This window comes from Thermobia domestica, chromosome 6 (genome assembly GCF_964235325.1).
Source record: "Thermobia domestica chromosome 6, izTheDome1.hap1.1, whole genome shotgun sequence".
Classification (NCBI taxonomy): Eukaryota; Metazoa; Arthropoda; class Insecta; order Zygentoma; family Lepismatidae; genus Thermobia; species Thermobia domestica.
The window spans coordinates 197,131,587-197,145,720 of NC_137459.1; the positions used below are offsets into that span (position 1 = coordinate 197,131,587).

At 32.9% G+C, this 14,134-nt stretch overlaps 1 protein-coding gene across 1 annotated transcript in view; it reads right to left on the bottom strand.

The window, feature by feature from the left end:
* ras (Inosine-5'-monophosphate dehydrogenase ras) overlaps window positions 1-14,134 on the bottom strand; it is a 67,292-nt gene that overhangs the window by 33,743 nt on the left and 19,415 nt on the right. Inside the window, exons 2-5 of the mRNA XM_081760863.1 lie at window positions 11,477-11,525; window positions 9,805-9,906; window positions 8,579-8,707; window positions 5,835-5,990 (exon numbers count right to left, since the gene is read on the bottom strand). Of these exons, the coding sequence (XP_081616989.1) occupies window positions 5,835-5,990; window positions 8,579-8,707; window positions 9,805-9,906; window positions 11,477-11,525 (436 nt within the window). The remainder of the gene's footprint in view (window positions 1-5,834; window positions 5,991-8,578; window positions 8,708-9,804; window positions 9,907-11,476; window positions 11,526-14,134) is intronic.

Consider the following 14,134-nt stretch of genomic DNA (forward strand, 5'->3'; position numbering starts at 1 on the left):
GTTCAAACCAAAACCATATGAAAGATGGAAAGGACAATATTCTATGTTCTGTACACATTCAGATGTGCTTCAGAACGTTGGGAAAAGAAGCTCTGAACATTGAGGTTGGAAACCTAGAAGTTGCAATTTTGGAATGTACTTTTTGAAACTAAATAAATGAAACTCTCCATTTTTTTTTTTTTTTTCCTACATAGAGACTAGATTATAGACAACATCCCAAACAAGTTTCAAATCTGAGAACTATAAGCACTCCGAATTTTCGAAAATCGTGTATTTTCACCATCAAATATCTCAGGACGGACAAAAGTTAAAAATCTGAAATTTGCACAAAATAGGCGATAGTTTTTTTTTAGTAATAAGTGGGTAAAATAGCATCACTGAGACTTGAGTAGTTTCTGAGTTACAAGGTTTTTCTTTACTGGGACTTAATATCATGAAACACCACTGGAGTGAATATAAAACATTGTAGCAAAAGTCAAAATAACACGACAGTAATGTAAACTGGGTAAAATGTGCATAATTTATGAATCATATTCCATATTTTGTACAAAAAAACGAAAGTCTTCTGTTATTTCTTTTCTGCCTATAGCGCTGCTGTAACGACATCATTGAGGTAAATACTTGATAAATTTGTGTACACAGTTTGGCACTGATATTGAAAGTACGACTTGTATGAGTTGTGAGTTCTGTGAGTGAGAGTTTCCGGCGAACCTCTGATTGGCACCCACACTGTCATTCGTACATAGTTTAAGAGGTTCTTGGACCATGGGGATGGAAAAAGTGATCAAAAAAGATAGTTATTTTTATGACTGATATCTTCAATTCTCCTAATCCACCATTTTTATCATCAATACAGACTACGGTATCATTAGGTGTAAATGACAACATGCTATGTTCTGGAAGTACTGAAGTACTGTCCATCTGATTGTGAGTATTCATAACATCTGATTTGTATTTTCGTCAGAGGTACAAATCTATGATATGGTATTAATTCTTTTACAGGTAGCAAATTTCGAATTTCTTGCTGTTTGACTGCACTACTTCTGATGAAACAGATAAATTTTATGCCTGAGATATTATATCAACACAAAACCTGCCCATCTGTTCAGCTTTTAAAATCGCGAATTTCACATCGCTGCAACAACTTACATCTCAGAAACTACTAGTCTCAGTGATGCAATTTTACTCACTTGTTACTGCACAACTATCGTCTATTTTGTGCAAATTCCAGATGTTTTACTTCTGTCCTCAGATATTTGATGGTGAAAATACACGATTTACGAAAATTTGCAAAGTTCAAAAGTTTGCAAAAAATCAAGTATACGGTTCCCAGATCAAACTTGTTTGGGATGTATACTATCGAGTCTATGTAAACAAAGAATTAAAAGTGAGTATTATTTATTTTGTTTCAAAATGTACACTCATGTCCAAAATTATTGTCGCGTATCTATAAATATGTTTTTCTAGGAATATAATTTGATAATGAATTCGCCTGGTATTTCTTATGTTAGTATGTGTATAATCGACAAAGACATGTATGTAGCAAATTTCATGTTAAAAGAGCAGTAAATAAGAACAATAAAACTAAAATAAGATTTTCTTGTCCATCTCTTATCAAATTATATTCTTACAAGAAGACACTTATAGATATGCGACAATTTTGGACATGAGTGTACATTCCAAAATGGTCATTTCTAAGTTTCCAACCTTAATGTTTAGAGATTCTTTTATCGACGTTCTAAAGTATGTCTCAATGTGCACAGAACACAGAATGTTGTCCATTATCTTCCATATGGTTTTGAACTCATTACCTTTAAAACCTTAAAAGTTACAGCGTTTAACGGAATCCTCGGAAATACGCACACGCACCTATACAAAATGGCTGCCACAAACAAACCTGAATGTGGTACAATCACAGTTAAAAAATTACCGGTAAACAATAAATAAATGTTGTCAGCAACCTTTGACCTGGAAATTGGTCGATTTCATTGGATTTTCCCAAATACAAATTTTACCTACAGGGGGCTTGATGATAAAAAACCCTTTTACTTCAGTTTTTAAGTGACAGTATTTACATCCAGTATACATAATATTAACTTTTGACAAAACATACTGGAGTACTCTTCTTTACTACACTATTATTGCAGGTGAGAAACTAAAGGGCATATCAGGTATGTATTGTAATTTTCAAATAGTTAGGGCTAATCTAACAGCCGTGCACGGTATTGAGGATAATGCGTTGGACGTGCACTGAAGTCTTGTATTGAGTGATTTCAGTGCTGGATCGACAAGGGTTTAGAATTTCAAGGTAATTCACAAGATTGTCAGTCGCAAATTTAATTACACATATTGTCAATTACAAGTATGCTCAATCGCAAGAAGTGCTTAAGAACTCCGCGACAGCATTTAGTATTGAATTTGTGGACAAGATGGTCCCTAATTATTCACCAGCTGAAAGTTTCAATACCGACCAATTTGGATTTAATTATGAAATTCACAAAAATCAAACACTACCTAGCGTCGGTGAAAGAGACGATTACCAGAATGAAATCAGTGTGTAGATTTTATTAGATTTGATTTTGAGTTTAACGTCCCGTTCAGCAGCGAGCCTATTTGAGACGCGAACCTACTGATCAACGTGGAATCCAAACCACATGAGCTCCAACCGGAATCGAACCCGGGACTCCCACGGCAAGGCTCGTACGCTAACCGCTTAGCCACGAAGGAGCTCTAAATCACCGTGTAGAAAGTTACATTAGTACATAATTCCGCTTATTGTATCCCCGGTAGTTAAATTTCTCTCTCCACTAGTTATGAACCAAATGAGACATGGTCCCCGTGTGCAACAGAACGTGATCAAGTGTTCTAAAATATATATGTATTACTTAAAGTCGGGCAAAGTCGACTACAGTATTCTTTAACAATGGTGGTATAAATGTCTTTCTCTCGATTTCGGAACAAAATGTCTGGTTTTCGATACATTTTCACTCCAACAAAATATAATTCCGGATAGACAGACACAGGTAACAAGCATTTTACTTATGCAACTTGTTTGGTTCAATCTTTGGATGTTTCCTTCTTTCGTCACTGGAAAAAGTTCGCCAAACGTTTTTGTGGGCGAGTTTTACTCGACAATATTACTACTGACCTTTAGAGCTGTGACCCTATCATAAAATTTTCTTACGCTTATCCATAATCAGTTCAGAGCCCCATATGCAATAGCACGATTATGTCTGAAAGAGAATACTTTTCCAATTGAATGTGATACTTTTGATGGTTCTAACAACATTATTTGGGACACTGAAGATTCGAGTTGCTCAACTCCCACTGCACAAATGCATTATTCATCCAATTTGCTTGTCGTCGTTTACATGTATGCGTAACTGATTTCTACATCAAAAACCATACACATGATTAAATATATGTAAGGATCGCTAAAATTAGTAGAATAGATATCATTTATGACTGAACTTCTTTCCTATTCATTATTGTATTAATATCTATCTACGCACACAAAAAAAAAAATTATAATTACTGCTCTAAACAGCTAAAATTGAAACAAAATGCATTGATTTCAACTGAACTTTCAATTGCATTTGATTTTATACCAGTATCGGTAAGTCACTTTGCCTCAAATACTTCTTGTTTTTAATTCGCAAGTCTGAAAACTAATAGACTGAGAAGAAGCAATTTACTTCCATTTTTGTTTCGTTTATTAGGCCAAATCGGTTGAAATTGCTAGTGTTTGCATCCCTCAGTCAACTCTTAAATTTTAAGCCTTCCAAATGATTTTGCTTTTCATATTTTCACTTATACTAAATCATCGCTTTAACCTAGGTGTTCTTTGCATCATTTGAATCATACATCACGCTACCCTTCCCAGAAATCCAGCTTCAAATCATCCCGGCCGAATCAAAATTTTTTAGATTAGATTTCCCAACTAGAACGATAAAATGTCTATCTTGCACCGTGTGAATTATATTCAGTGACTAGCATATATACTGTGAAGGATCCTCATTAAGTCACCGTACGTCTGATATCTCACTACTACAAGTATCTTCCTTACGATTCTTAAAAAAAAAAAAGTCTAGTCTGTGTTCCTTCCTGTGACTTCGCAATCGAGTAAGTCATTAACTTTGGTATCTACATAGTCTAACAAGCCACTAAGGTTTTATGTAGTTTTATATTTAATCTATTAAACATTAGTGGCGACACACAATTAGTTCCGATTACCAGGAACTTGGCTAAAACCCTCTAAATCGAAGTTTCGATAACGAGACTTTTTAAGACCCTAAATAATAAGGTTGGTTTATTTAATCAGAAACGACCATTTATGAAGGCCCAATGCATTTACCTGGCTGTCGAAATTAAGCATAGAACTAGTCATATCAGATCTCGCTCAAAATTTAACTAGATTGAGTTTTCACATGCACTCCATTTTCTTGTGTTTGTAGTTATTCTACTTTATTCAAATGAAGTAAAATAAAAAATATTAAATTATTGGAGCATTTAACATTGTTTATCCATTTGTTTAAATCGCCAGCATTAAAAGAAAAAGAAAAGTGACAGGCGTCCCACGCACCAGTGATAAACACTGTGTCAAGGCTGTACCAGCAAGTTGAAATATTCAAAATTGAACCCAGAATTAAATAGCTAAATATTTCATAACGATAAATAGAAGTACCAATATCAATTTGAAAACAAGTTACAAAAGCAATAAAAAACAGAATTCGTACGACGCTAAAATTGTATTTCAAATTTGTTGTCTGTATTACTATTATTAGTTGTCGCAAAATACTGATTACTCTAAATACTTAACTTCATTGAAAAAAATAGGAAACAGTAACACTAGGATATCGAATCAAAGTTGAATTTAAGATATAAATAGCCTCTATTCGATCACCTCCCTCCTACATCTACACCTACTGCTGCTACTTTTCCAGCAATGTGGAAATCGACTAAAAGAAATAAATTTAAGACACTGATCAAGAGTATATCCTTCCAAACTTATCTGGAACCGTATGCCAAATGGCACGATCTCTCTTATTCTGTTTTGAGAAGACAAGGTATGGAAATCTCTACTACATGAAAAAACCCTTGAATGAACGACAGTAAGAGAATTACTTTTTAAAGTCGATACAGTTAAGTGTGCTGTCAATAGCTGCACTTTCAAGATCAGCCCGGACATCAATATTGTTAATGTCACTACAGCCTGTTCAGAAGAAATATTACAAATCAATACGAAGGAAAATCAATAAATGAAGAGAGAACCTACAAATTTCAATACAAAATTTCTCGAAGTCAGTATCATTGAATAATCTTGTAAAGCTACTAACAAAAGAAAATAATGTTTTATATATATGAGTATATACACATTAATACGCTCTTTTCTTTTGTTGTAGCCTGTGCATATAAATGTGCTATGCAATCAGAGGCTGAAATTCGTACATTGCAGTCTGAGTCGCATTTTAAGTAGTAGGTCTCGTTTCTCATAGCCTTAGCCGGGACAGGACGCTGAACTCAATTTACATCGAACAAAGAATGGTAGACAGTCTTTATTAAATACAAACCCATGCGGGCTACAATAATTAGTAACTGCGTTTTAACCTTACTAATTTCAAGACTACGAATCATAAGCAATATGCATTTTTTTAATAATAATAATAATAATTCATTATTAAAAGTACTACTAGGAAACAGTTTTTACAGCTTTCACAGAATGCATATACTTATATTTTAGGAAAGCTTAAACTAGACAGACAATTAAAAGACATTTAATCCAACATTGAATACTTAAATTTAAAATTAGATCACAAAAGAATAACAATACTCACACTTTCTAACTTCATGTTATAGTTCTTGCTTTCTTCTAAGAAATCGATGTCACGAGACGTAACGATACCGACCAGTTTGCCTCCGAGCTTACCATTTTCCGTAATAGGAATACCGCAGAAACCGTGTTCATTTTTCACATTAAAAACTTCTGTTACCTACGAAAAGGAAACATCAAACAGTATATCAAGCACTTTTTTATATTTTTTTATTTTCTTAAAACAAGCACAAATTGAAATACTGAATAGTTAAGAAAAAATACCATGCATGCAGTTAGGCAAAGTAACACATCAGAAATATACAATTATACAATCACAAAAACATCGAGCACTTCATACTGTAGAAAAACCTTTAAGAGTATGGAAGCAGATATATCGAATCCTTTTCCCCCAAAGAAAAAAGGAATAATAAAATTAATATGTGAATAAAATTCACTTATTTTACACTAAAAATAATAAAACGTTTGTTGATTGCTAAAATATTAATGAAATACAACAGCTGTCAGGATATACAGCATATTTCTCAACAGTTTGAAGTAATATATACATACAACATAGCTACAGTGACTGCTGCAATGAGAAATAGAACTCAAAAGTACTAATTATTCCACAAAATAATCAATCTTTCATTCCAGTAAATTAATGTTTAAAGCAAATAAGTATATATTTTAATGTTTTAGATCATATGTTAGTATCACGAAGAAACTTATAAAACCCATCAAATGATATCCTGATAGTTCTCTTTCAACTATATATATAAAAAGAAAGAAATGGTTATCTTCATAACTTTTGAAAATGTTTCTTTCAACTGGGATTATACGGTAAAATATAAATCAATTGTGAAAAGAATGTTATAAGTACGTAAATAAATAAGGAGGGAACAACAATAGGGCGACGTTCATGGGTTCTTCTCATTCCCTCCCTTTGGTTTTACCTTACACTGACAATTGCAGATTTTTATTTTATTACAGTCGCAGAAAAAAAAAAAAAAAAAGCGAAGTGTGCGTTTATACGTATAATGAAAACCGTATTAAAATAAAAATAGACTAACTGACATCGTCAGCTTAAATATAAGATTACAATAATTATAATTCCTTTTTTATTAATTTATTTATTTCTAAGCCATTAATCAGAAATAAGCCAAGTATACCAATTTTATTTTATAAAAGTTATCACAGTATTTACTAGTGCTATTAATGTTCGAATAATGAAAAATTACTAAAACAGTTATCAAGGTAATGGATAACTGTTCGAATTTTGGAAAATAATATTCGGATAGTCCAACAGCAGGCAATTATTCGAATAATTTTAACAGTACTAAAATTTATCACTGAACAACTGTACTACCATGATACTGTTAACTGCATTGCTTAAAAATTTTCAAGTACATCACTTCAAACAAAAGCCCGCCAGAGGATCGTATTCTGTGCCAATGTAATCAATTATCTACGATCCGACTTCATACTATTATCTTGTTCTACTCAGAAATCTCCTTCCCCAAAACTTTCAAACTATTTATCTCGCGAGTACATCTATGCAAGTAATATGTTCTACCCATTTTAGATCTCAATCTACTTTTTTCCGTATTCGCTAACTAGCATTCTTCGTAGATTTTTGCGTTGTGTAACTTTCCCCGTAAGCCTATTTTTAGACCAAATATACCATTAGAAATATAACTTCTGAAGCAGTCCCGAAAACTAGGTAGCTGTGCTATCCTGAAAGAATTCGTGTCATAGTTGCTGGTTACATAAATCACCTTAAAATTCTCATTTCATATGGTGCAAATATAGGACTATGTAGTATATCTGAAAATTGTAGAGCTTAGCAGTTCATTTTACACTTTTATTAACTTCTACGTGAATCAATTTGCTTTGTTTTTCTACTGCAATTCAAGTTTTTCCATCATTTTCAGGATGACATACATCGTGACAAATTCCAGCAATTATCCTAACCGTAAATACAACAAAAATTAAGTGAATTCCACACAAACACACGCACATAACGTCCCTTTAGTTGCGGCTTTTACTCAATATCTTCACGGACTACTACAAATATTGAGAGTAAAGTGCTCATTTATTATGGCCTATGTCGCTCCAGATTTGAAGTTCCCTCAAGTTATTCACTCTTAAGGTTTCAAAATACCTGAACAAAAATAAATAAATAAATAAATAAATAAATAAACTGACATGAGAATTTAAACAAAACGTTTTTTGTACGTCCCACTGGTAGATTAGGCAATTTTTCATCCAGTCCCTTTTTATTTATTTATTTATTTATTTAACCTTTTGTAGCGTATTTGTTCCTGAATCAAAAATTCAAACATTTCTTTGTCCTTCAACATCAACACATACAAACTGTCTTACGGCAGACAAGGTGATTTATTCATTGCACGGTAATAGTACAATATTTGCAATATTGCTCAGAAGATAAATAGATCAGAAACTTCACGATTTTCATTAGAAATGAAGTAGTTCTACAATATAAATCCCCCACAATCTACTAAAGTAAACCTAAAATGACAGAAAACGTCACGTAACCCTACCAAATTACATTACACAAATTGCTGAAATAAACATACCTTCAGTATGTTCAAGTATTGAAACTGCATACCTATTTAAACTCTTGTCTTGCTACAAACAAGAAACAAGGACTATATACGTTCCAATATGGAAGTCTGATTTCTGGCATCAAAACTGCCCTTCACTCTCCGGAGATTAGGCACTCTACCATTCACACCTAATACTTACTTTATTGTGAGGACTAAGAACGACCGGATCTCTGATAAAACCATGCTTGTACTTCTTCACTTTATGAACTTCGCTCGCTTGATACTCTGGTGTGCAATTGTGATGAATAATACCAATTCCACCACACAACTATAAATGGAAATTTCAGGAAGTCACATTAATAAATGGAAATCATTTTAAATCATCCATCAAATTTAAATATTGTGATTACCAAGATCAATACATTAATATATTCAAATTTTTTCTACCGAACGTTTCAATTTCTATACCAATCAAGAGCACTTCATTTTACTAAACCTTACTTATAAAGCCAATGCTTGGAAGCATGCAAATTATCCTTCGGAAACAAGCAATGTAACATCTGAAAAAAAAATCTTGAAATACAGTCTTACCACAACTCAAGATAAAACGAAATACACATCCAAATGTGAGAACTGTGAAATATGTTACGGTGGTCAAGTTAATACTTGGATAGTAACTCAACATTTATGCTACACTTAACCCTTGTTTTAACGGACTAAAGTGTCCAATGTTGCCGACTGTCTGCAGCAGCCAATATTCACAATTACATTACGAACAAAAGAAGAATAACACAGTACTGTATTTCTAGTCAAGCACACTATCCAATCTGACTGTAAAAATGGTGTGCCTGGTAAATCTAAGTACAGAATATAGGCCTAGTAAATTCAACATTTATAGTTTAAAATCAGGAATTTCAAACTGAATCGCTTGCTCCAGATTTTGTCCACTACTCTGAAACCCGTAAAACCGAGGGATGAGTGCACTGGTACTATTAAATAAGCATTGAAATCTACAATAATAAATTCTTAAAGAAAAACAAATCAAAATCTGTAACAAGTCTCTACAACTCGTAAAATATCCTTCACATGTAGCATAATACTGCACTTCAACATGTTATTTTAGCAAGGTACTAAAGAAAACAGTGCCTCAGTGGTAAGGCGCTCCCTTCTGATGCGAGGGATCCCGGGTTCGACCTTAGACAATGTGACTTGGATAACATCGTGTTCATCGGTTCTCACGTTTCCCCTAACATTTGCATTCCACCAATTAATTCAAGGTTATTCATTTTCATTAACCATTTGTCTCCTTCAGCCTAAGAAGCATAACTAGGGGGCATTAAAGTCTTCATTTTCATTTCAAGAGAAAGTTTATTAAAAAAACAACTTCTGAGTGAATAATCCTATCTAGAAAATAACAATACTTACAGCCATTGCTATAGCCATGTCTGATTCTGTCACAGTATCCATTGGTGATGACACTAAGGGAGCTTTCAATGTAATTTTCCTCGTTAAGGCAGAGGTGAGATCCTGCAATATATAGAATTCATGTTTTAAACTGAAGACAGTTCAGTATTCTTCTTTACTTCCTTATTAATGTAATGGGTAGTAGAAAAAAGGAACTTAGGAACGTCTATATACATATAAATAAAAGTTTCAATTATATGTAGGATGCCTTGTCCAACGGCCATCTTAATTTTAGATTTTGGAAATCAATGAAGATTTTTAAAGTATTCAAAATATATCCTTCAAATATATAGGTTAATTGAATTCCAACGTCGCTTTTCAGCATCGGTTCGATATAATGTAACACTACTGGTTCTTAATAAATATCTCTTGAGCCACAATATCTATAACAAAACATTGAAACGTAAATATTATTTATTTATACCTTCGTTTACAAACCATTAATTTCTTGAACATCAATTCTCCTGAGAACTTCCTATTCTTTCACTTAACAACCTCTCTTATTTATATTCAATTTTAGTAACTAAGGAGCAATGATAATCCTTTCAATTTCCTTTTTTCTTCTTTACAAAATATGCTCCGTTGTCGCACCTCTGATCGTCTTTTTAATACCGGTACAGGTAAATAATAGTACAACAGTACAACACTATACAACATACCGTTGTAATAAGACGGGAACTTCCGCTTCAAACGAGATCTGAATCATTTTTTTTTTTTTTTTTTTAATCCCCGGAACCACGCACACACATATCAAACACGTTAACCAAGTGACCTTATCTCAAAATCAAATCGGTCGTTTCTACAGTTCCTCTTAGTATGCCATAGTTTCAGCACCAGACTTAACTTCTTTAAACAATAGTTAATTACTACCTCCTTATACTCGATACTGTTACGCTTGAATCAAGAACTATTCCTTCAATATCTATCATATTATTCATTTCAACCCCACGTCTAATAACCGTGTGTTTAAGTATTATTGAACAATCTCTATGAAGAGTCCCAAAGTGCTTCTTTCGATTCCCCCCCCCCCCCCCATACATATTGAAAAGTTTTAGTTTATAATAATAGTTCAAATTACGCAGAACCCCGAAACGACTACGTAAGTCAATGATTTTATGTATATTTCCACATAACTTTACAACTAGCTACATCATAGTTCATATTAATCTTGAACGTGAGAAAATTCTCTTAGCTACCCAGAGAAGCTATGAACACCTCAAAGACGACTCAGAAAAAAAAAATAAAAATAAAAGAAAATCATGTATAGAAATAAAGAAGCCTGAGGAGCGTCAAAAGGATTTAAAATTTTATGCTTTGAAAGAAGAACTTAAATTCATACGTCAGAGAAAAAAACAGTTAGTTGGTTGTAGATAATCAGAGACAGGCCAAACTTATATAAAAATGAAAAGTATCTGGTTTGTCATGAAATCGTGTGGAAAACTGTTGAACCGATTGACAAAGGCTTCGATATAATTATCATCTACCGCGAACTAAGTTGTCACGAAATCATGTAGAATACTAGATGTATGCCATACTATATTTAATTCTGTATACTATATATAAAATGCCTATTTGATCTGTAATAATCTTGTATACCAATAACATAACAGTCTAGAATAAAAGAAATACTCACCACTTCTTCCGCGGTGAAGTCAATAAATCCAGGCAATATAATGAAGTCACTAAAAGAAAGAAAAAGAAGCGTTTGTAGACTTGTAATCACATAACTTAAAATCTACAAATTAAGTATGAAGTACTTTTCAACGTATCGCACAAGATGAAACAAATGTACTTTATATGATCTTCTGATATTGTATAGGTCAGTGGTTCCCAATTTTGTTTAACTGGCGTCCTCTTCGTAAACACTTCAACACTTCACGACTCCCCTCCCCTTTCCAGCTCATTGGTTAAACACTGTATTTAACGCTTCTTTGTTATAACATTCGTAATATAGTATTGTTAAGTTAAATAACTGTACGAAACAGGGTAACTAAGTATACATTCTTGGCTTCTTGTAAATCAGTTATAGACTATTTAATGTACTTTTGTGTGTGTGTGTGTGTTTCAATATTTCCAACAACGACAACGCTTTCAACAATAAACAAGTTAATGCTATTTCTGAAAGTAAAGAGTTACGAGCAACGCAGAAAACAAGCAGTATTTTGTAGTGAAACATAGCGTCCGTAAAGTTTGCTAAAGCTAAATTGAAAATAGTGATTTATTCATAATCTAACGGTCAATTTCTGTCAGTAGCTTGCGCCCCCTTCACACTTCCCTTCCCAGCTTGGGAACCATTGGTATAGGCCAGTCATGATTATAAATATGCTATTTTATATTTAAAAAAAAGTTCAGGCTTTATACCTAAGATCATCGAACTCCTATACTCAGTATGTATTTTTATATTATTCTTTTGCTTATGATTAAAATTCATGAACAGTTTCAGAACCTCATTTGACTTCTAGTTATTTTTACCGAAACTAATCGTTGAAAGGTAGAATATGTATTTATTCATTTATCTACAAATATTTTAGATACAGATCTAGGTTCATTTTACCCTGAAACAATGTAACAAAGTAACTATATAATAAAACTAAAATAATATATACAAAATAAAATAAAAATTATATATATATGTACAACATTCACAGAAACTTTAGTTTGTTTCTAAAATTATTCTGAGAGTCGAAATATCAATATCTGACGATAAACTGTTATACAGTAATGCCAACCTGAAATATAAGGAACATTGTGTAACTGATAGTCTGGTTGTTACATATGACTAACGTATAAATGAGTAAGACTAGAAGGTACACTAAAGCTGAGAACAGAAACCATTAAATCGGAGTTAACTTTCCCACTGATAATTTTATGGAGAAACAGTAGGCTTGCCACCGTGCATCGAGTATTTGGAGTTCGAATGGTAAGTCCGTTTCTGAGCTGTGTTTTACTAAGACTACGCACCGAAAGAACTGTTTCACAATGATAACGTAAAAATTGAGAACAGAATCAGAACGGGATAAGTTTGAAGCACAGCCCATGTTCCACATCGGTAAGCAATATTTAATTTTAGGAGAGACAAAAGCTATGAAGAAAATTTATGACAACCACACAAATGCACCACTTCGCTTATTTTCAGACTTCTGTAAAAGAAATAAAATAAAATAAAATAAAAAATAAATATAACTCAAGCTGTCAGTTTACATTTTGCCTCCCTTTCTATCTTCCTTACGCCTCCAAACCAACAACAAAGTTAACATGAGCGTTTTATGGAAAATATATTGGTATGTTCTTAGCTGTGGGTAATCAGAAAGGGTGATAGTTTGGTTGATCTTTGTATTGGAATGCTAAGAAACTAATTCACAGAATTGTAATTTAGTCCATCCGTTCCTTGAATTCGATAATACTGTAAACAACCTAATTGAAGTGGGTTAGTAGACAAAAACGCAAAAAGCATAGCTTTTCTTTAAAGCATTCATAGCCCCCCCTCTCCCAAACAAGTATTTCGATGTACTGAAGTATTTAATAAATAAATGTATAAATAAACATGTTTGAGAGGGAAATCTCTCGAATGTATAAGTTTCTTATAGATTCTGTGAGAATGACAAAAACATTTCATTCACGTAAAGTTAGCCTCCGAATCGAATACCAATTCTCATCACAACAAAGCCGTCAGTAAAGTTTCTGCAAGAAACGAAGCAAACTGACATACCTATCATGTTATCTTCATAATGTATTGACGTTCACATCTTTTAGCAGAGAGAATTTACCACATCACGAGGTTCGAACCACTGTGCCCGACTGGGATTCAAATTACGGACCACTTGAATACAGTATGATTAGCGAATTCCATTAATTTAAGATTGATTTATCGGCTACACAATTTCAGAGAAAACTTAATTCGAACCTCTCCCAAACTTTGTTTAGTAATGAAAATGCTCAAATAATTAAATGTACTGCAGAAAACATAACTTACGATGGAGCATGTTTTAAAATGTGTTCAGTTTTATTTTATTTTATTATTCTGACAATATGCGCCCTGTATTTACACTGGAGAAATATGACAACCCTATATAAAGACAGACAGTCACAGATATCTTCATATCTTTATATATATATATATATATATATATATATATATATAAAAGAAAGAAAGAGAGAGAGGGGGAGAAAGCCGAAAAGTAAACTAACCCATCTCGAACAACCTTTTGTCAAAGCTGTCCGAAAATAAATTCCCAACGATACTAGTGACAGGCAAATCGTAATATTAACAACGTTACGTAAATCGAGGGTA